Source organism: Poecile atricapillus, chromosome W, assembly GCF_030490865.1.
Source record: "Poecile atricapillus isolate bPoeAtr1 chromosome W, bPoeAtr1.hap1, whole genome shotgun sequence".
NCBI classification, from domain to species: domain Eukaryota; kingdom Metazoa; phylum Chordata; class Aves; order Passeriformes; family Paridae; genus Poecile; species Poecile atricapillus.
The window spans coordinates 19,941,308-19,961,913 of record NC_081288.1 but is presented as its reverse complement, the minus strand read 5'-3'; the positions used below and the strand labels follow the sequence as shown (position 1 = coordinate 19,961,913).

At 37.2% G+C, this 20,606-nt stretch overlaps 1 protein-coding gene across 1 annotated transcript in view; it reads right to left on the bottom strand.

Moving 5' to 3' along the window:
* Window positions 1-6,241: 6,241 nt before the first annotated feature.
* The window catches only part of LOC131591921 (synaptotagmin-10), a 33,282-nt gene continuing 18,917 nt past the window's right edge, over window positions 6,242-20,606 (bottom strand). Inside the window, exons 4-7 of the mRNA XM_058863043.1 lie at window positions 9,595-9,715; window positions 9,071-9,242; window positions 7,455-7,584; window positions 6,242-6,368 (exon numbers count right to left, since the gene is read on the bottom strand). Of these exons, the coding sequence (XP_058719026.1) occupies window positions 6,297-6,368; window positions 7,455-7,584; window positions 9,071-9,242; window positions 9,595-9,715 (495 nt within the window). The 3' untranslated portion in view covers window positions 6,242-6,296. The remainder of the gene's footprint in view (window positions 6,369-7,454; window positions 7,585-9,070; window positions 9,243-9,594; window positions 9,716-20,606) is intronic.

Here is a 20,606-nt window from a genome sequence, read left to right as displayed (position 1 = left end):
TTACTTCAGGGTCTTGAATTTTTAAGGTATGAAAATATTGCACACTGTTTAAGTGCAATCTCTCAAAAACACTTATATGCTTGTATTTTGAAGGAGAGGAAAATTGTATAAAAGGTAGGTTGCTTCCATGGAAACATGTTTCTGGCACTTTTTATAATCAATGGCTTTGTGAACCCTGAAGTTATGATGATATAGCTGTGCTCTCATCCTTTCCTTGGTCTGTCTTCAGTTCGTTTTTTGTGTCAGGCTTCCTGACTTCACCTCTCCAGGGTAGAGGCAGGATTTCACAATTCTTTAATTTTTGCTGGGCTTTGGGACACTGTGTCTGCAGTAACTGTGCCAACACAGGCAGTCTGAATGGATTCGCAACTTTTCTTTTAGGGAGTCTGAGAATACTCCACTTCATTAAAAATAGAATGGTATTTAAATATTTAATCATAAATAGGAAAACTTAAATATTTCAAATAAATGGAATTTAAAATAACACTCTACATGCATATTTGTCCTGCCTCAAGCTTTCCCATCCATTCATGGGAGAGCAACCAAACCCATTTTCTTTGAACACTGCGGTGCCAGCCTGCATCCCCAGCCTGCTCAGACATACATCTTGTCTGCTCTGAATCAGATCTCTTGATCTTTCCTCAGCCTTTTTTCCTGTGCCTGCTTGGGATTTGCCGTTTTCGATGAGATGCATTTTTCAGACTGGCTATAGCATCAGCAGACTCTCCCAGGCCACCAAGATGGACATTAACATTTTATACAGCTCACCTGCTGCTGAGAGACACTTCCCTGTCAAACATTTTCTGACCATTTTTCCTTGAAGTAGATTTATTGAACTCACCTAGTTCTGGACCGATAGTCAACTCAACATATTGTATTCATAAATTATTACAGAGCAGCTCCACTTTCATCACAGCAGCTCTGTGACTTCCTGCAGATCCAACTTCCCAAACATACTGACTTGATTTATTTTTCAGGGAGTCATAATTTCTTTTGCACAGGAGGGAGCTTTGGTGTTCTGGCAACCTATATGACCTGTGTTTATATGTGTTAGATATATTTTGACAATGTTGGCACTGAGGATCTTCAGTAGCATCAATGTGGCTCAGCAACACAGGCTTAGCCACAGAGTGCTGTAAGAAATGTCCTCCCTTGGATCAGCAATGCACAAAACTTGTCCCTAGTGCCAGCAAAGTGAATAGTCCTCATGATGGCAGAGTGCCAAATCAGTTTTTCCTGTTCTGCAAATTAAATGTGCTTTCTGCCCTTCCAGGGGACTGAGCCCCATGTAACACAAGAATCGCAGTCTACACTAGGGTGGAAAAAAATTCACATGGCAGTAGCAGAGGCATGGTTCTCTCTGAGCCTGTAAAGAGGTTTCCCAGCAACAGCAACATTGTAGAGGTGCTATCAGATAAAACATAAAATCACAGCCCTGAGCACTTGCTATCATCAAGCGTCACTTAGCACTCAGCACAAGACTGAAGGTGTTAGTTCCATTTTCCTGACCAGATTCCCTTGTGAAATTCAAATCCCACCTGCAGCTTCACTTTCTCTTAGATTTCTAGCTCCTGGTTTCATGCATGCTGTTAAAAAACTACCATTTTCCAGGGTTAAGGAAAAGCAAAATTGTGCAGGAGATATTTATTCATCCAGATGAGTAAACGAAAGACACTTTTAGAAGTTAAGGTATTATTTGCCTTGGAAAAGGCAAATGGCTGTAATCAGCGCCCCAATTAACTCCTGTGTTTAATGCTGATGCTTCTTCAGGAACGTGCTTCTTTTGTCCTGTTTTACAGCAGAGAAAGAAAGGACAAGCGGTAAAATTATTGGAATTATTATCAGTTTCAGGAGGAAGGCTTCCATTTCACGGCATTTGCAGTTGCATGGAGAAGCCTTGTGTCTACTGCCACATTTTCCTTCATCTTCCCTAGCTCTGTGGTCTGCTCTGTGCCATAATTTAGCTGTTTTCAGAGAGCTCAGTTTAGGCTGGCAAGCCTCAGAAGCTAAATGAACCTCCAATTAAACCGAGTGTCTGGTGTGGTGTGAACAAGAGAGAAAATGTCCCATCAAAACATGCATTAATATTTCTGATATATATGGTATATTTTATCCATATTTTTGGATGGTCTGGCACATACTACATGAGCTTTTTCCAGAAGTCACCTCACTGTCTGATTAACATATATGTCATATTTTAACATCTCCAGAATTTTCAAGCATGTTCATTCATAGAAATAATATAATGTGAACTTTTCAGGTCGAGAAACTGTCACTCAATACAGATTTGTCAAGTGTTTATCATGAACTGAAATGTATTTCTGATTAGGTGTGGGTGTTCTGTTGTAACAGAAGTGCTAAATAATAGTGATTGTACATCCAGCAAGTGCAAGTTCTTGTATATGAAAACCTAGGTTTTTGCATGCTTGAACAAGGTGATTTTCAAACTTGACAGGCACATTTATGGATTTCTGAAAAATTTTACATTTTCAGCAGAAGAACTCTATTACTGAGTTCTGAAATACCCTTATTTTAAGTGTTTGCTTACTCAAAAAATACAGTCAAATGATTTTAGATGTATAAAGCCTGTTAAATTAATGGAGTATAATAAAAAGTTAGTACATATAAAAGTTTATAAAAAAGAGATAGCAAAATAATCTTGGAACTAGACTATCATGTGTATGTTATACATCATCATGTTAAAAAAAAATTAAAAGGATTACATTGAATCTAATTAAAAAGCTGAGAAAGAGGAGAAAAGGATGGATCAAATGAATCTTAACTAAACTTTTTCTTAATATTGCTCCAAAAATGCATCCACAGAAAGAAATTAGGTAAGTAATTGCTTTTTCCCTAGAAAAAAAATCAACCCAATGAAAACATTTATTGTTGGCTCAATAATTTCTTAAAAAAATATTGGAAGTGGTGGTGATTCTTTAAGAAAAAATGTATAATTTTGTTACTTAAACATAAGAAAACTAAAGAATTACATTTATTGAAGAAGAAATTTTGCAGAGGAAGTTGCTGGCCACTTTATCTCTGACCAATATTCATATTCCTAAGCCCAGCACAGACAAAAGATGGTGAGGAAAGAGAAGGTTGCTTGCTGGGAGGGCGAGAAGAAGGGCCATGTCAGCAGGACTGTAAAATGCTGTGATCCAAAGCTGGGGACATGGAGTGCAGTACATGACTTAAATCTTAGTGAGCTTGTGCTCACCTGTGCAGTGTGAAAGTACAAAAAAAAGCCAGGCCGTGCAAATACAATTCTTATTAAGTAGTGGTGCTGTTTCCAGTAAACAAGAAAAATATTCAAAAATAACTCAGGCCTTTAGGAAAGGAGGATTTTCTAACTGTTGTATAAGTACTACAGTATATTTTAAACCAGCCTTTTGCCACATTTGATTTTTCCCAAATTAAGGTAATGCATGAGATGTGGGAGATATGTGGATAAGCAGGAAAAAAAAAATCAGGATGGGAGCAGGGAACTTGTAACTTCTCCAAATTTCCAAACCAAAATATTTAAAAATAATAATTTAATAATGATATACATTGAGAAACATATTCCTTGACTTAAACTGTGCTAACTTTTTCCTTGGTGCTTCTGTGATGCCACTGAGAGCAACTTGTGAACCAGGCTCTAAAGCCAATGGATGGGTTGTACTAAGTACATATCCTGTCTTTTGAGATAGTTAAGGAAACAATGGGGAAAAAATAATCTTTTTCACTAATTCTATTAATCACTGCTAAGGGAGTAAATATAATTTCTTAGGGCATGATTTTTGAAGTTAGATGTCCAGATGATTTTTCAGCCTGATTTCTTCTAGATGCAGAGCACCTATCAGTCAAGTTTAGACACAGAAGTCATTCACTATTGTTACTAACAATACCAAAAATAACACAACATGGAGGCACAAACCAAGCCTTTGGTATTTGACAACAATTAAAATTTAAGAAAATGAGTCTTGAAATACCTTACTACCTATGATGAAACATACAGGATACTCATAGAGAACAGTAAAATAGGTAAAAATACGTTGCTCATTGCTGAACACTTATGCTACATTTGATCATGAATTTGTTCACTTTTTGGATATTAGGTGCAAAAAAGTGCAAAGAATATTTAGTTAACTGTTACAGTACCACATTACAAAAAGTATTTTCTAGGCCACAAAGGCCACTGTTGATATAATTCATATTAAGTAAATGTATACATAAAATATTTTTTCAATCTCCATATATATATATATATCTGTTTCTATATCAGCCTTGCAGAATCATGTTGAAAATGATCTAGGCCACAGAATCTTGTTAGGATAACAATGATGGGAGGGAAAAAAAGCCTCACACAGGAGAGTTTGTTCTGCTATTAAAAAAATTATTCATCCAGAGCAAATGGAGGAATGAAATTCTGCAAGGCTGCTCTGTATTTGTGGTGATGAAAATACAATCTTAAGCAGGGAGGATTGGTGTTCAGCATTACCAATCCTCTCTGTGAGAAACCATTTCTGCCTAGAGGCCATGAATAATAACCTGAAACAGGCATTCAAACACTTGGGCTGGAACCTTTTCTTTTTTCCCTTTTTTCTTTCTTTTTTTTTTTTTCCTTCTTTATTTGGTAAGACTGTCTGAGAGATTGTTTTTTATATTTATTTCCTTGCTTGCTGTGTTCATAGGCACAGGAGGCAAGGTATAAAAGCTGCCTCCTTTTGTGACTTAGATACGCCTGTAATGTTAAGACCAGTCCTGCTAGATTTTCTGGAGCAGTTAAGACACTTCAAGGTATTTTTGTCTGTCTTAGAGATTAGTCAGTGGCATGGAGGGACTGGATCTTCAGGAACATATTCTCCGTCAGCCAGGCAAAACCAACTAAAAATGGCTCTTCAGAAGTTTGCCAAAACAACCTTTTCCCTTCGCATCCAGATTAATTCTCAACATTTCTGTCATTAATCATTAATCAATCTTCCTTTGGTGCTTTTCTCCTGAATGATATTTCTGTAAAAATGCTGCTTTGGAAAACACTGTCTCCTCAGTTTTCTTTATTTTATTCTATCTTTTCTATATTGCAAAGATACAAAAAGTGCCACCAATTCTTCCTAATTACAGCCCCGCTTTCAAAACCAATCATGCCATCACAAAAAGAAAGGAAAAAGGAAAAAAGAAAGTAACTATCTGATTTATCTGATTGAGGTAAACTGCAGTGTTTAGAGATAAATCCACAAAGTAATATGTAGTTCTCTTCTGGTTTTTAAAATATCTGACTACAGCCAATAGATTTTTGCATTTGTTGTCATTTTGTATTCTAATAAATGAATTTACTTGCTTGTAAAACACATTTCAATTTCTTTCTCCATAGACTGACAGAAAACACATCTCAAAGTCATATTTAGTATATATGTCTAGAGGCATCCAGCCAGCAACCAGAAACTAAATTTCATGTGTGCTGTGCACTCAGTCAAAATAACTTCAAAGAAATCTATGTCTGTCACATTAAATCAAGAATCACAAAAACGTTGTGGGTAACTGAAATATCTGGTCAATTTTGTGAAGAGATAAATCACATTAAATCAATTCCTTTACTTCCGAGCATTCTGTCCTCTGCAGTTTGACTCTTTGTAGAGATGCAGCTGTCATCGTGAGTGCTGGGGGGTTATAGCTGCATAGATCCAGTTCTCATACCTGTTTCATAAGGGCTGGACTAAAACCCACTGAAGTCAGTAGATCCTCCTCATTGGCTCCACTGGGCTTTAAATCAGCCCTTCCTCCCTGCCCAAGGAATGGACTGATTTTCCAGATACTCAAAACATGACAACAGTTGGGTTTTTTAATGCAACATTCAGTTTGAAGTGTGATCTTGCAAAGTCATAGAGGATTTAGTGCAATTTAGAAGGAATTTACTACATGAACTGTACCTAACTGTTTGCTCTCCTTCAAGAGAATTAGGTGCTAAAAGCTGCAGTAGTTTTGAATTCCTTAAGGGATCTTTTTTTCAGATTTCTTTGCCTATGAAAATGTACAGGCCCCATCAAAACACTGCTTGAATATAACACTGGACATATGCCAGAGGTAAAACAGGTGAATGAATTTGCACAAGGAAGGGTTATATTTGACTCAAGTCAACTTCATTCACACATTAACAAATCATTATAAACTGCCATATAAGACTTAGAATAGGAAAGATGTATTTTGATAAAAAAATATGGATATAGTTCATCTGTGAAAGCCAAACCTTCTGTTCATGTAGATGTGAGCTATGTGGGAGCCTTGGGCACTGACCACGATGAATCCATTCTCACTCCCTAGGGTGTAAGCGGTGGTTTGGGTGAGGAGCAGGATCCCTGGCTATCAAAACTGGTCGCTCGGCCAGGTAGCTGGAAGAAAAGTGTTATTTTTACAAATGTCTTCGTATCTGGCTGTGCATCATTCTCATTTCAGAGGATGAGAGACTCTCTAAAAAAGAATCCAGATCACATCTAGACCCTTTCTAATCTCTGGATCAAAGTTCTCTGGTGTCAAAGTCTCCAGCAGAACTAATAATGGAAAGAACATTTCTGAAGTGACCTTCTAAAAATGCCTCTGACTCGTTTCACAGCAGTGGGTTTATTTCACCAACAGGGGTGGTACCTCTGTCTCCTAACTTACATAAATCAGAGCCATGAACCTCTAAAAGGCACTTTAGTGCCTTGACTCAGTTTCCTTGCTCCCACACTCTTCTTGGTGTTTTACTGGAACCTTGATATTATGTTTTTGCTACCTGTCACAGGACATGTTGTGCAGCAATGTGCTATACAGAGTGGGGAAATCAAATGGCCTCAGGCAGAAACTAATTTTTCTACAGAGATTGCTTTTGTGTTGGGCTAAACTGTGCCCCTGCTGCTTCCTAAGGCTTCAATATGTGTCTTTCTGAGTCCAGAGCTGTGAGGATTTTGTGTACAGAACACCAGCAATGTGTGGACACAGCAGACCGCAGAGGGAGTCCAAGCCCAGAGACTTGTAGATATAATCACCCCCTACATTTGAAAAAGCTTCCAGTAAGCATCTGTTGAATAACTCTGGAGGGAGCTGCTGGTATGTTGCCACAATTTAGCCTAATTTGCAGGCCAGTTCCAGATTAATGTTTTAGCAACAGCAGCTTGTGTTAAAGATTTTTGAATAGGAAATGATTGCTTTTGAAATTTTTGCAAATGATCTCCTCTAAGTAGCTGTAAGCTCTTTATCAAAACCTCTGGAAATTTTAAATGTCTAAATGTAATCTTACAATGCCTTCAGAGTGTCATGGAAACTCTTCAAAAGGCTCTTTTAAGTGATAGATAAACCCATGTAACTAGATTTAGGCTGTGCTAATGATCTTCTACCTGATCTATAAGTACTGCACCAATTTTCATGATTCTCAGAAGTCCGTAAATGTGAGGGACAAAAACATTCAGCATCAAGGAGAAAATTTTGCTACTTTTTACCTCTACTAATGGGTGCCAGTGAGTTATTGGTTTACGTGGGTAAGCCAACATTTCATTCCAATGATCTCTTCCAAGGCCTTCGGCATCAATTCCTGTCCGGCATACTCCAATGACCTCATTGTGCCCTACTCTGAGAATTGTAGAAAGGGAAAGAATTGATTTTTAATAAAAAATTGTTTTAATAACATCTGGTATACAATTCTGTTTACTGGTTTAGTGTGACACAGAATACAGGACACAAGTTTTCACATCATTTATTACAGATATTAGTTTTGATGGTAGTATAGTAATATTAAACTCTGTAATGGTAGCATCAAAAACCTCCAGCTACTACCAGAGTGCTTCTAGCAGATATAAAAATAGCAATGAAAACATAATCCTTGCCATTAAAAGGTTACAACCCAAAAGACACAAGGACAGAAAAGGATCATAATACACAAATTTATCTGAAGGAAAACATGCTGAATTTTGTGGGAGAGGAAGGTGAAGGAAAATGGTGGGGAATACATTTCCTGCTGCAAATGCTTCAGACATAATTTCATAAACTATTTCTCAGCTCTAGCTGCTGTGATCTTTGGAAGTTCAGTCAAAAATGTGAAAGGTAAGAGTCTTAGCTGTAATAGGCCATACCTTAATACTTCGTGCTCCTCACAGTGCCATAAACTGGTTGAGGAACACCAGAAAGTAATTTTCTGTACCTTGACTCTGTGTACCTTAGAATAATGGTTTCCAATTTCCCCTTAGCAAGTGCTGGAAAAGGAGGAGCTGAGGAGGACTGAAAGTGTGCAAGCTGCTGTGCTCCTTCCCTGCTAATGGCACCGTGCTGCCACTCTCACGTCTGACCGAGAAAGTATTCCTGGCAGAACTTGGAGAACAACCAGAAATCTGATGGCAAGGGAAAACAGTCTGAAGGGTGATGTTACTAAATTGGACTTTCACTGTTTATTTGTCCTGCAGTCTCAAGATCTCATTACTAATAGCACTTGAATGAAGCAGACTTGGCTCAGACAGGATTCTGTCAGTCACTGTCTTGATCAACCTGCAGTCCTTGAGCCACTCTAAGCAGGAGTCTCTTCCTGTCAATTCTCAGTGATGCTGTAGATGATTAGCATTAGACATGTTATCAGTGAGGGCTGAACCCAAAGGTTACACATTGAAAGGTTATTTTACTGAATCAACCCAAGAATTAATTATGACTTAATTCAATTATGTAATTAGCATTTAATTCCTTTTTAGTCATTGAAATTTTCTTTAGTTTCAAATACCTGCTATTTAAATAAAAATTAGAGGTGTGAGGGACTTTTTTAAGCTAGAAGACATACTTGATTTAAAAAGTTTGTACATAGTCCAGCCTGCAGAAATGGACAGGAATGTGTATCAGGGCTAGTGGCCTGAAAGAAAATTGAGCCATATTTCTTCCTTATCTCAGTTATTTATGATACAGATAAAATGCCATGTGCCCTAAAAGGTGTGGAAGCCTCAAACCCCTTCAGGACAAGGCTCCAAGGCTTTATCTTTTGTGATGCTGAAGCTGCTTGTAAGCTCAAGGAGGCAGAAAGCAGTGGCTTGCAATGATCAGGAACTGTCTCAGTGGTCAGCAAGTGAACTGTGCTTACCTGTCATAATCCATCACTGCAATGGAGAGGCTGACCTGGTCCACGTTCTCTGGTGGGATATCAAAGATGATGGCCTCATTATAAACGGGATTCAGAGTGTTCTTCTTTGTGGTTGTTTTCCGCTTTTTCAGTCTCCGTCCCTCGCACATCAGCGACACTTTGACATACGGATCTGAGTAACAGATATTCAGTTCATGCATTAGGACCCAAAGCCGTTCAAATGTGCAGCACAAAAACATTGTTTGTGGTAAGAATGTTGTATTGCTAAGGTAAAAAGTTGCAAAGATTTGAGTGACCCTGGCAAACACTGCCTTCATCATGTTGTAAGTGCAAAGGAAAGGTATGGGTTCTCCAAACAGACACCCTGGCTGCCAGACCATAGATAGGCAGTCCTTCTAAACAGGTCTGTTGCCATTCTCCTGCTACTTCCATCCCACAGCCATGTTAGGCGCACAAATCCCAAGATGTTATTCAGCCCCCTCCTGAACAGACTCTGCCTTGTTGTTTAAAAAAAGTAGATTCACCTGATGCACCAGTTATATCCATTGCTTTGAGATTTCGACATTTGATGACTGTCAAAGTCATTCTCCCAGCAGTAGGCAAATAACAAAGGGAAAACATGATCTCACCCAAATCTATGCTTTCCTGAAAAAGAAAAGCAATTAGAAACCTGATCATACTACCAAAATTCAGTTCAGATCATGCAAAACTTTAATATTTTTTCCAACATGAAGAGAGGCTTCTTTTGCAGCCTCAGATGCTTCTGAAGAGGTCACAAGTAATTTTCAAAAAATATTTCCATAGGGTATAGAAGGAGTAACAACAAAACTACATTTTAGGAAAAAGATCTTCAATAATTAAACCAAGAAATTTAAACAAAACCAGAGACAAAGCTATCTGGATTCCTTGTCTTTTTGTGTTGAATTCACACAAAAAAAAAGGTGCTGAAAGTAGAATGTCAAGCTCTGCTCTTGAAACCACTCATCCTCCATCAGCCCCAATAGAAAAAAATCTGATGATTTCTTCTGATCTGAAGAAATATAATGAGATCAGTCACATTTACATGATCTTTAGACACTGGAATTTATGTAGGAGAATAACTTCTTCACAGGTATGCGAATAAAAAGTTAATCCTGTCTAAGTGCTTCAAAAAAAAGAACATGCTTGTGGAAGTTGCTCTCTTTACTGCTCGCAGTGTGCTTTGAGAGGTTGCTCTGTTTCAGAAGAAAAGCAAAGTAAAGGAGTAGCACCTACAGCTCAAAATGATAGATAGGGTCCACATGAATGTTAATAATCCTCACAAAGAGACAGGTCCTATATCGAGACCATGTGCTAAGTGCTCATGCAATAGGATGTTTACATACAGTTTAGATGCTACAATACTTGAGAGATGTAACCTAAGCAAGTTTCTACCAGTTCTTTTTTTTTTTATTTTCTCAGTTTTACAATGATCCCAACACTGCAAAAGTTTAGGTTTTGAGATGTTTTTTATGTTCTAAATTGTTCCTGTTCTTAAATTTAAATACACCTTTGCTACCTCCCCACCCCCCCAAAAACTGAAGAACTTAGATATGAGTTTGTAAGGAAGACACTCTGTAAAGCAGCCACTCTCGAGCATGCTCGTGTGATCTCAAAGGACATTTTTTTTTTTTTACTAATACTAAAAAACTTATTTTTAACATCTCAGCTTCAATATTTTATCTGTCAAACCTACAGTTACAGTGAGAGTAAAAATTCGCTTGAGAGCCACTGGATTTATGGTACAGCTGTTCTAGTATTAGAAGGCAAGCATAATATATTTTTAAATGAAACATATTAAAATAATGATTGCCATGTAGATGACAAATACATTGTTTACAGTTAGACAAGACAGTGTTTCTTGTTCACATTCTTCAGCTGCTTATGTGAACAGTTTTATTGATTTCCTTCAGGCTAATGCTCTGTCTAAATTGAAACAAGTATTTCACATCTTTCTTGAGTAAAGAATGTGACTTAATCACATGCTTTGGGGTGTGGGATTTTTTTGTATTTTGTCTTGTTATTGTTGTTTTTTTTCTCCCTGCATGGCAGACTAGATTGAAGAATACAGTTTTGTATCAGCTTTGAAGTCTCTGTTGCAGTGGTAATAAAATATTGACTTTTGTATAGGTTAGTCAATTCACATGTTCAGTCATTTTGGCGGGATTTTGTTTTGACAATTGCTTGATAAGCATGTGAACGTGCACTGTGGGCAAATTTAATGCTTGTCAGAATTTCAGATATCTCAGAATTTCAAAATGATTGAGCTCATTCAGTTCACACAGGACAATATAGAGCTCTTTGACCTCTCCCTTTCTTTGCCACAAAGAGTGCAGAATTTTGTGCCACAAAGTAAATTACCAAACTCAACTTTCTATTTCAGAAAACAAATAAAGCTTGAACAAATGAATGGTAATTCTTTCCACTAATTTGTTACAGCTGTAAGTGATGTTTTATATTTTACAGTCCTGACATATCTGAACACTGTTTCAAGCAGAGCACCTTCTACTGGCATTACTCACTGAGTTCAGAGTCTGATGGTTGTTTCTCATATCCATGTATCAAACAGATCTCAATCAAACAGATCCCACTCTTTTGTTTGAGAAGAAAATAGAGTTCCCTGAGTTTCAGTGCTTCAGAGTTACCTAAGGTACCTATGTTGAGAATGGCGATGAATATGGGTTTCATCACGAAACACCATGGGTATCTCATAAAATGATCTCATTTTTTCTTCTTCAGAGAGATGTCTTGTGTAGGTGAATAAAGAAAAAATAATTTTTGAACATGGGAGTATGAACTTCTGTGTTCTATTTCTCTTTGAAGAGAAATCGGGTATACACGCAAAGGTTTGTGTGAGCTCAGCTGATAAAGCAGAATACAGACAGGACTATGTACTATGACTTAAACAGTTTAAAAGTAACATTGCTCAAAATGCTTTCCAATCTCACTCTGTTGTTACTCTTCAGCACATTTTTGAGGGGCAGAGAAAAGCAGTTTCTTTTCTGAGTATCTGCCAAGACTGGTGATCTTCCTTCACACATGAGTGTGAATGTGTGAAGTTTTGAACATTCTTTTGAAAAATTAAGATTAAAATTATACCTATATATTATAGTGTACTGCATAAAATGTCTGAGATATCTCTATTTTCAGATACACATTTTATTGTTAATTTGAGCACTAGATATTCATAAATTTGGGGCTGAAAACACAGATTAAGACCTAGATTATAAATATAGTAACACTTTGTTTTGTTTGGTTTTTTTTTAGCCTATCATGACAGTCTTTGTTAATCACATTGATTAAGATGAGTAACATTTTTTAATTCCCTGGATCCTAAAACATTATCAATTTTAGTTGAGATTTAAATATAGGATTCAATTTAATTCAGAATCTCAGTGCTATGGAAAATTCATGTTTTTCTCATTTATTTTTTCTCATTTATAATACACTAGCTAATCAAGTTGACACAAGTAATCTGACAGGAACTCTTTAGTAGAAGCAAACCCAAAGAAACCAAGGCAGGAACTGCCCCCAGCAATCACATCTGCATTACAGTGCACCTCAAAGAAAACACAACTCACAAGACACAATCTTGTGGTTGTCACAACAATGGTTGTCATTTGTGCATATTTTTAAACAATCCTCAGATTGCCTTACATGAATCACATATTTTCCAAAAACTGCGCATGACATAGATAACTCCCATGACACTTCATCTCTTTCATAGACCTATTTTGAGATTTTCTTTTTCTTCTTGAACTAAATTTGGGTTTCAATTACCAGCTAGCTTTATGGATGCTTGTAATGATTGCTTCCCACTGGCTTCCAATAACAGATGCAGAAAAACCAGCATCGAGCACAGCTGCACTTATGCAAATGGAGCATTTGTTGACACCTCATGTCTTTCCTTCACTTATTTCCCTTCTGTATCCACCAGCCATCACACAGTGCTAAGGATCTGAAACAGCGGCCAGCACTTTACCGGCTTCAGTTACTTTCATAGCTACCATTTTACCTCTATCCCATCCATTTTCTGGAATGGTGGGTCTAGAACAAAAAAAAACAAAAACAACAGTGGTCTTGCAGGCACATGTCAGTTATTCTGATAAACTCTGTGGGTTTCGAGCTACAAAATGCAGATTTTTTACAATAGCACAATTCTCTTCCCACATTAGCAACCACGTGAATGAATGTGCTAATAATATTTTTGCATTACTTCCATTAAGGATGGATCCATTAGGATCTGTTCACATTCTCTGCTTTGTGGGCTCTTGGGAAATTACTCCAGGAGTTGGCACAGTCAGAAATAAAAAGTTCCTTATGCTGTTCTATTTGTTTCCATACCCAATGGATAGCAGTGCTCTCATTTTCACACATATGCCTGTAAAAATTGCATCATTTCTACAGAGGCTGTGGAAAGAAAAGGGAAGGGACACAAGGAGAACTTTGGAGAACTTGTAGGGGAGCATCAATAAAACTGATTGAGGTTTTTGAACTGCTATTGCTGGAAAAAGCTTTTCTGACACTTACTCCAACTAATTTTCTCAGTTGTTTCCACCAAACTGAAGAGATAACTTTTAACTAGGAACCTCCACAAGTTCAGTGCGGAAGATCCTTCTAGATTCAGGGTGGTTTCTACTCACATATCAATCCCCATAACTCTGAAACTGAACAGGAAAACTGTTTATTGCCTATACTGATAGTCTAATAACTTTCACAGCCTCCCTCCTCTATGCCAACATCTTAACTGACTTCCTAAGATAGCAGGAGTAAAGAGCTTATAGGAACGTGATATGTGAAAAAACCCTTAATTTCTGAGTCACAAGTGAACTTTAGACCTTTTTTTCACTGGTGCTTGTTTCATTTTCTTTTCCACTGCTTTTCCAAGTTTTGAAATTAAAGCAAAGTCTTTAAACAGCAACTTGCTATGTATTCTTACAATGATCTACGTAAATGTTACTGGAACTGGAAAATTTACATGCTTTTATTGTTACTAGCCTTCCATGGTTAAAATAATAAGTATCTGCATAATGAATAGTGCAGCAGAAATTAGATTCCCTCAAAAGGTACTTATTTCTAGTTTATTTATCATTCAGATTATCATAATCCACAGTAACAATTTCAGTTCTTAAATTCAATTTCAATATCTGGAACTACTTTCCTATTAATTGCAATTGGAATGACATTCTAAGGACTGCATGTAAGAGTAGCATAACAAAAATACTAACAGCAGCATGAATTCCATTTGTACTTGATTTCTAAACAAATTATTTGAAAACTTTACTCTCACTTTTCCTGATATATTTTGAGCAAGTGGCTGTAATAAATAATAATAATAGTTTTCTAGCTACCTAAGAAGGTATTCAGGCATTTGCTTTTTTAGACTTTTAGCTGTTTCCTTTAGTAACACTGAAAACTGTTTTTCTATATAGTATGCAAATTTAAAGAAAAATGCGTTGGCAGAGCTAGACCTTTGGATTACTCGAATATTTCAGGAAGATAATTCCCCCACAGCACAGATTTTCTCTGTTTAGAAACATATTATATATATTTCTCCTTTCCAATAAAAACTACTGACATTAAGCTTCAAGAATCAGGGATAAAATATAACAATGAGTGTTGGGAGTTGGATGGAGAGAGAAAGAAAATCTATCCCCTGAGAAAATTAGTTAAGAACATATTAAGGTATTTTGAGGTACATATCAAGAGTTAAAAGAGTGATAGTAAAGAACAGGAGAGAAATCTACCAGTCTGTTTTCTCATTTATGCATTTAGAATCCAATGGTACCCTTGCTATCACAGAAATTATTAAAAGTTCCGTGAGGCTCAAACTGGAGAGCTAATTCTACCACCTCTCAGGGGATTTTCCTTTGGAAACCTTGTCCCCACCGCTAATATTTATTTTTGTCTTCTGTTATTCTTTGCATATCAAACCCAGCTCTTTCCTTCCTCTCAGCACCGGTTCCTGATTGAGCTGTTGTCCTGGGAAATGAATCAATTAAGTTTGTGTTTGTTCTTGCCTCTGTGGAAGACAGTATGGAAGCAGTGGGGCCTGGTGCTCTATAATGACTTTGACTTCTGCTTGCAGAAGGCTAATGCCTGTCTGAGCCTGTCACCCTGATTGCTCTGGGTAAGCTCTGCTGCTGATTGCAGCCCTGGTGGCAGAGGGAGGGCTCCTTGAGACTGCAGAATGCCCTCAGTAGCGCCCTGGAATGCTCCTGGGTGCTCCTTGTGCTGCTCCCTCCATACAGAACCACCTATCTTGTGCACTGGGCGGTTGTTACATCTTGCCAGGCACCAAGGAAGCCCTTTCCTGCCTCAGAACAGCTGAGAACAGAGGTGCTTCTGTGAACCGACTGTGACAGGAGAACGAACCAAAATGTATATTGCCTCCCAGAGAAAGATGCTTTTCTGAAGCTGCAGTGCAATGTCTGCTAAGAGGCTGCAGTGAGAAAGTCAGAGAGCTCTCAGGGCACAGCAGGTCAAACAAGTCATGTACCTGCAGCTGCCACAGCACTGTCTGGATGCAGAGATATTAAAATCCCTTGAGGAAACCATACCCTTCATTCACCTAATACTTATTACTTTTAGGGTAGAGTGAAAGTAGCAGTTTGCCCCTAGAAAATCCAAAAATTTAAATAATTTTTTGTTTCAAATGAAGAGAAAATAATAATAATAATAATAATAATAATAATAATAATAATAATAATAATAATAACAACAGTAATACTAGTAGAAAACTTTCCTGCTTTCAGTAACTGGACAGAAACTCACCCTTTCTCTATTTTCTTTTCTAGTTATCAAATGGACCTAAAGCAGTTCCAAACATAAATTGTCCAAAATGTTTCCTCTAAAGAATGATGCAGAGTATTCTCTCACCTGCTCAGCAGCAGCACTGGTCACATGGATCCCTTTTATCACTGGCCCTGAGCAGAAATGACAAGTGCCAGCAGTTCTTGGCTTAGAAGGGGCTGTTCCCATTACAGGGATGATAAATGTTCCTACACTGACAAGCCCTGAGTCTTTCACACTTGTTTAAGTTTCTGTTGAACCTTTCAGGTGCATTTCCAGAAACTTTCATAAGTCTCAGTGCATTCTGATGAAGATGGGTAGCTGTAGGGCTTAGCCCACTACATTGCTGGTGATATAACTTTTCCTCATAGTGCTGCTCTTTGAACACCCAGAGAAACAGGACAATCCTTAAAATGTGGCCTCAAGGCTGGGCTACAAAAGACATCTCTGTCAGCTCTCTGCCACAGTTGCTTTACTCAGGGAGAGGTCTAAGGCTTTGTCCACCTACAAAGCAGGGGAAATGGAGAAAACAAAGCAAACATGGGTGAAATTCAAAGGTGGGTTCATTCTTGTTTGATGAGGAAATCGGAAGAATCTATTTTCATAACAGAGGCCAGCAGCCAGCAGAATTACCTGTTATTTCTACTCTGGCAAGTGTTTGATATAAATGAACCGAGACAAATGTTACTGTCCTACTTATTTTAAATAGATATATTTAAGCACTTCTGTCTTTCCCAGTGACACTATTAATTGTATTCCAGTTGCAATCATGCACCACAGACATAGCATGAAGACTATATCCTTACAAAATCTGCTTTTGCATTCTGCTTCACAAATGAGCAAACTGCAGCACTGAAATGCCTCTTGTTGGGGAGCTAAATAATAATCAAGTTCCATCTGTCTACATGAGATAATTCTAGAGGCTACAAGTACACGACAGTTTGATGACTAAGATCCCCAAGAGACTACCACTATTGGAAATGGAAATGGCTTTCCTCTAAATTCTGAGCTTTAATTTTTTTTCCCCAATTGCAGTTTCCTATAATTGGTTACTCTAACAGACTTCACAGGATACCTTCAGAAAAAAAAATAAAAAAATCTCTGACAGTCACTTGCTAATTTTTGTAGGCAACAGCATTAGAGGAAGTTTCCAAAGCAGGTGATAACTTTTAAAATACTTTTAAAAGTATTATAGGAACCTAATAAATTTTTACATGCAGAAATTGTTGGATCACCAGCAGTGGACTTCTTGCATACAAAATTTTAACACACTGAATATTAGAAGTGCTTGTTACTATCAAAATATTAGTAATATTTTGATAGTAACAAAATCTCAGAAATATATGAAAAACTTACAAGCACTTGACAGAAACAGAAGTCTCATGTGTTGATTAACAATCCATTTGATATTATTTGTTTGCCTTTAATGTTATGAATTAATTTTCTCAAGTGTAGTGAGAATTACAGTGTTCCAATATACTGAACAACCTTCACAGGTAGTCTAAAGTTGCCTCTTGATTTTTTTCTTTTATTGTTTTTTTAATTAATCAGGTGAACAGAAGCAAATGATGGATTATTAATTGAAAATTCAATCACTTGTACAAGCAAAATTTGGGAATATATCAGGTATGTAATATACTTTTCTTACACTACTGATTTTGCTCTAAATTTACGTTAATAATATACCATTAAGAAATGAATATACTTTAGCACTTAAAACAGGTACATGCTACATATTATAAAACATGGTATGTTTTCAACATCATATATAACAGAGAGACAACGGCATGAATGCAAAAATAGAGGTAAAAATACAAACTAAAAAATGTGAATAAACATCTGAAAGCAATGAGAATAAAAATGAGAGTGTGTGTGGGCCAATCCTGCACTTCCATAGAATAATTTCAAATGATTATTAGGAGCAAAGAAAGTATATTAAAACTGTAGATTCACACAGAGTTTTTTGGTTTAGAGCCAAAAGGACTCAGTGCAACAATCCGGTCTGATTTTCCCAGACTGTATTTCCTGTAGCAAATAAAAATTCTATATGCAAGCAATGATTTTAAATTTTAATTATATTTGTGCAAGCAAATATTTTAAAAGTTATGTTAACTGCTGACAAAGAGTTGTTGCATAAGAAAGACTGTCCTGATCTCCCGTGGCAATTTCCTTCACAGGCAAAATGCTGCAATCCATTTTCTTGGTAAATCTCTCTAGTAATGTTTAAGACTGCAAAGTTTGATGCCACAAGAATAGATTCTTCTCACTCTGGTAATAGGAATTGTTTTTACCCTCCTTTTAACTTCTGAGTAGAAAATTCTTGACTGTGGAAGAGAGGTAAAAGTTTCTCAGCTGAGGAGAGGCTGGTTCCACTGTTTTTTTCAAGTTTTGGACTAATTCTTTGATCTGTCACTTCTACCATTTTCCACATCTTGTCAACACAAGCAGACCATTGGGTGTAGGAACCATGTCTGAGCAGAGACAAAAAAACTTCCCAGACCATACAGCAAACAGAGAGAAGGTGAAGAAGTAAAAAGCATGAGAGAAACAAAATTTGCAGAGTAGCATCTTGGCTCCTGGGCTCTACTGGGTGGGTAGGGCCTTTTCCACTCACACAGCCTGCCTGATTTGCAAAGATTCTTTACCAACACCAAAGCATTCTTGTTCTGATTAGAATTATTTTCTACCAATTCTAGAACCAGCTGGATCTTTCTTTTTCAAGGCTTATCCAAGTTCAGTTGACTCTGGCCAACATTAGTCATTTAAATGAGACTTAGTGTCTTTGGTAGATTTTACATAAAAAATACAGAAAATATATTTTATAATAATATAATAATAAAATATATAAAATATATCTATATATTTTATATCTGTTTAAGACAGTAAGTCCTCACTGATTGACATCTCACACAGTGTTTATTCCTGTGAAGGTCTGGCTCTCTCAATTTACAGTTTCTGAAATGACAGAACTAGAAGCCTGTATTATTACTACATAAAATAGCTTAAGTAAAACATAAGGCAGCACATTGCACATACAGTTACTGGACATCTTCTAGGAAGGCTTCATTTTTCCAGGAAAAAAAATCAATTGCCAGTTTCTTACATAATTTTCTGAGAACAGGGTAAGGCTTGTGAAAGCTGATGAGGTTACCCAACACTGGAAGACATCTCAATTTTTTGTGGCTATTGTTGTTGATGGTTGAAGTGGAGACAACCTTTTCATACACATGCAATACTTTAAACTATACTAACTGAAAGGCTGAAATCCAAAAACCTCATGTTTTCTCTTCGGCTTGACACAGATGAAAACACCAGCAGAGTGAGTTAGGCACTAAAACTGCATGCACTAACCCTTAGTGAGGAAGAAACTTGAACTGGGATCCAATACCAAGATTAGCAACCATTTTCATTCATATGTATATTAGTATCAACTCCAAATGCATAATCTGGTATGGCATTTCAATCTGCTCAAAACCAGTGATGAACACTACAAATATTCTTATTTGTTGAAACTGTTCTAGTTATCAGTTAAAGATCTCATAGATACACCTGCTCCAAGTGACCAGTGAGCTTTTAAGTAATTACTGAAGTATTAAACACAATATCAAAGCTAGAAGAAATTTTTAAAAATGGTTATTTGCACTATTGTCCAATGACCATAAACAAAGATTCAAATTTAAGCTTGAGAACACAATTCCTAAATTAATCTGAAATATAAGCTTGATCAAACTAAGCACACACAGATTAAGATTTCTGGAGGTGTGCTGAAGTCTGTTCAGAGCAGTTTTGTAGGCCCAGGAAAATAAATAAAATAAATAGCTGCTGTTGTGAATTCACATTTGAAAACTGCCTCCACTACTCTACACTCTGGTATTTCTCCTTTCTCAGGGATCACAGTGCTCATGCTCAAATTGGTGAGGCCATATCGGTGCTCCTTATGCTTCTAACCATGCAGACCTAGACCTGTCTGCCTAGCAGGTATGAGCATCTTTAAAGCATTTGATGAAAAAGGCATGGGAAGTCTCTGGCTGCAGGGATGGTGAGAAGCTTCTGTCACTTATGTGTAGTACTGGTCTGTCCTCTGTTCATCCCCGTGTGGAAATCTGGCCTTTGCTGAAACCCTGGGATGAGTCACACTGTTTGGGTACACCCACAGAACCAGGGATGGCAAAACTTCTATATAAATAGCATGTTAGTCAAAAAGAAACTGAAACCAAATCCAAAACCAAAATAAACACCCTACACCTCACTATTTTAACTATTTTTTTCCCCTTTCAAATCCCAGCCAGGGAGGATGAGTTTGGAAGTCAAGGCTAATAAAGCAATATCTGGAGACTGCTGTTCTCTGGAAGCCTGCCATTCATCCTGTCACCCATGCACGGACCTCCTCTTCTTGCTTGCAACAATAAACTAATTAATTTCTATTTCCTAATTCTTCTTGCTTGTTTTTGAGTTTTCGTGGCAACCGGCAGCAATGCAGACACAGCTTTTGGGGGCCCTAAGCACAGCGCAGTCAGCAAAGAACATTTTACACTTCAAGCACTTTTAGCCTCCTTTCCTTACCAAGATTTCTAACCTATGAATATTTCCTAACAAGAGCAGGATAGGATTGGCCCTTTTTCTTAATAGGTGGTCATTTTGCCGGACAAAGTATTTTGCTGGCAGGAAAATGTTATTAGTTCTGGCTAAGCAATGACTTTCATGATGTAGCATTTAATTAATAAAT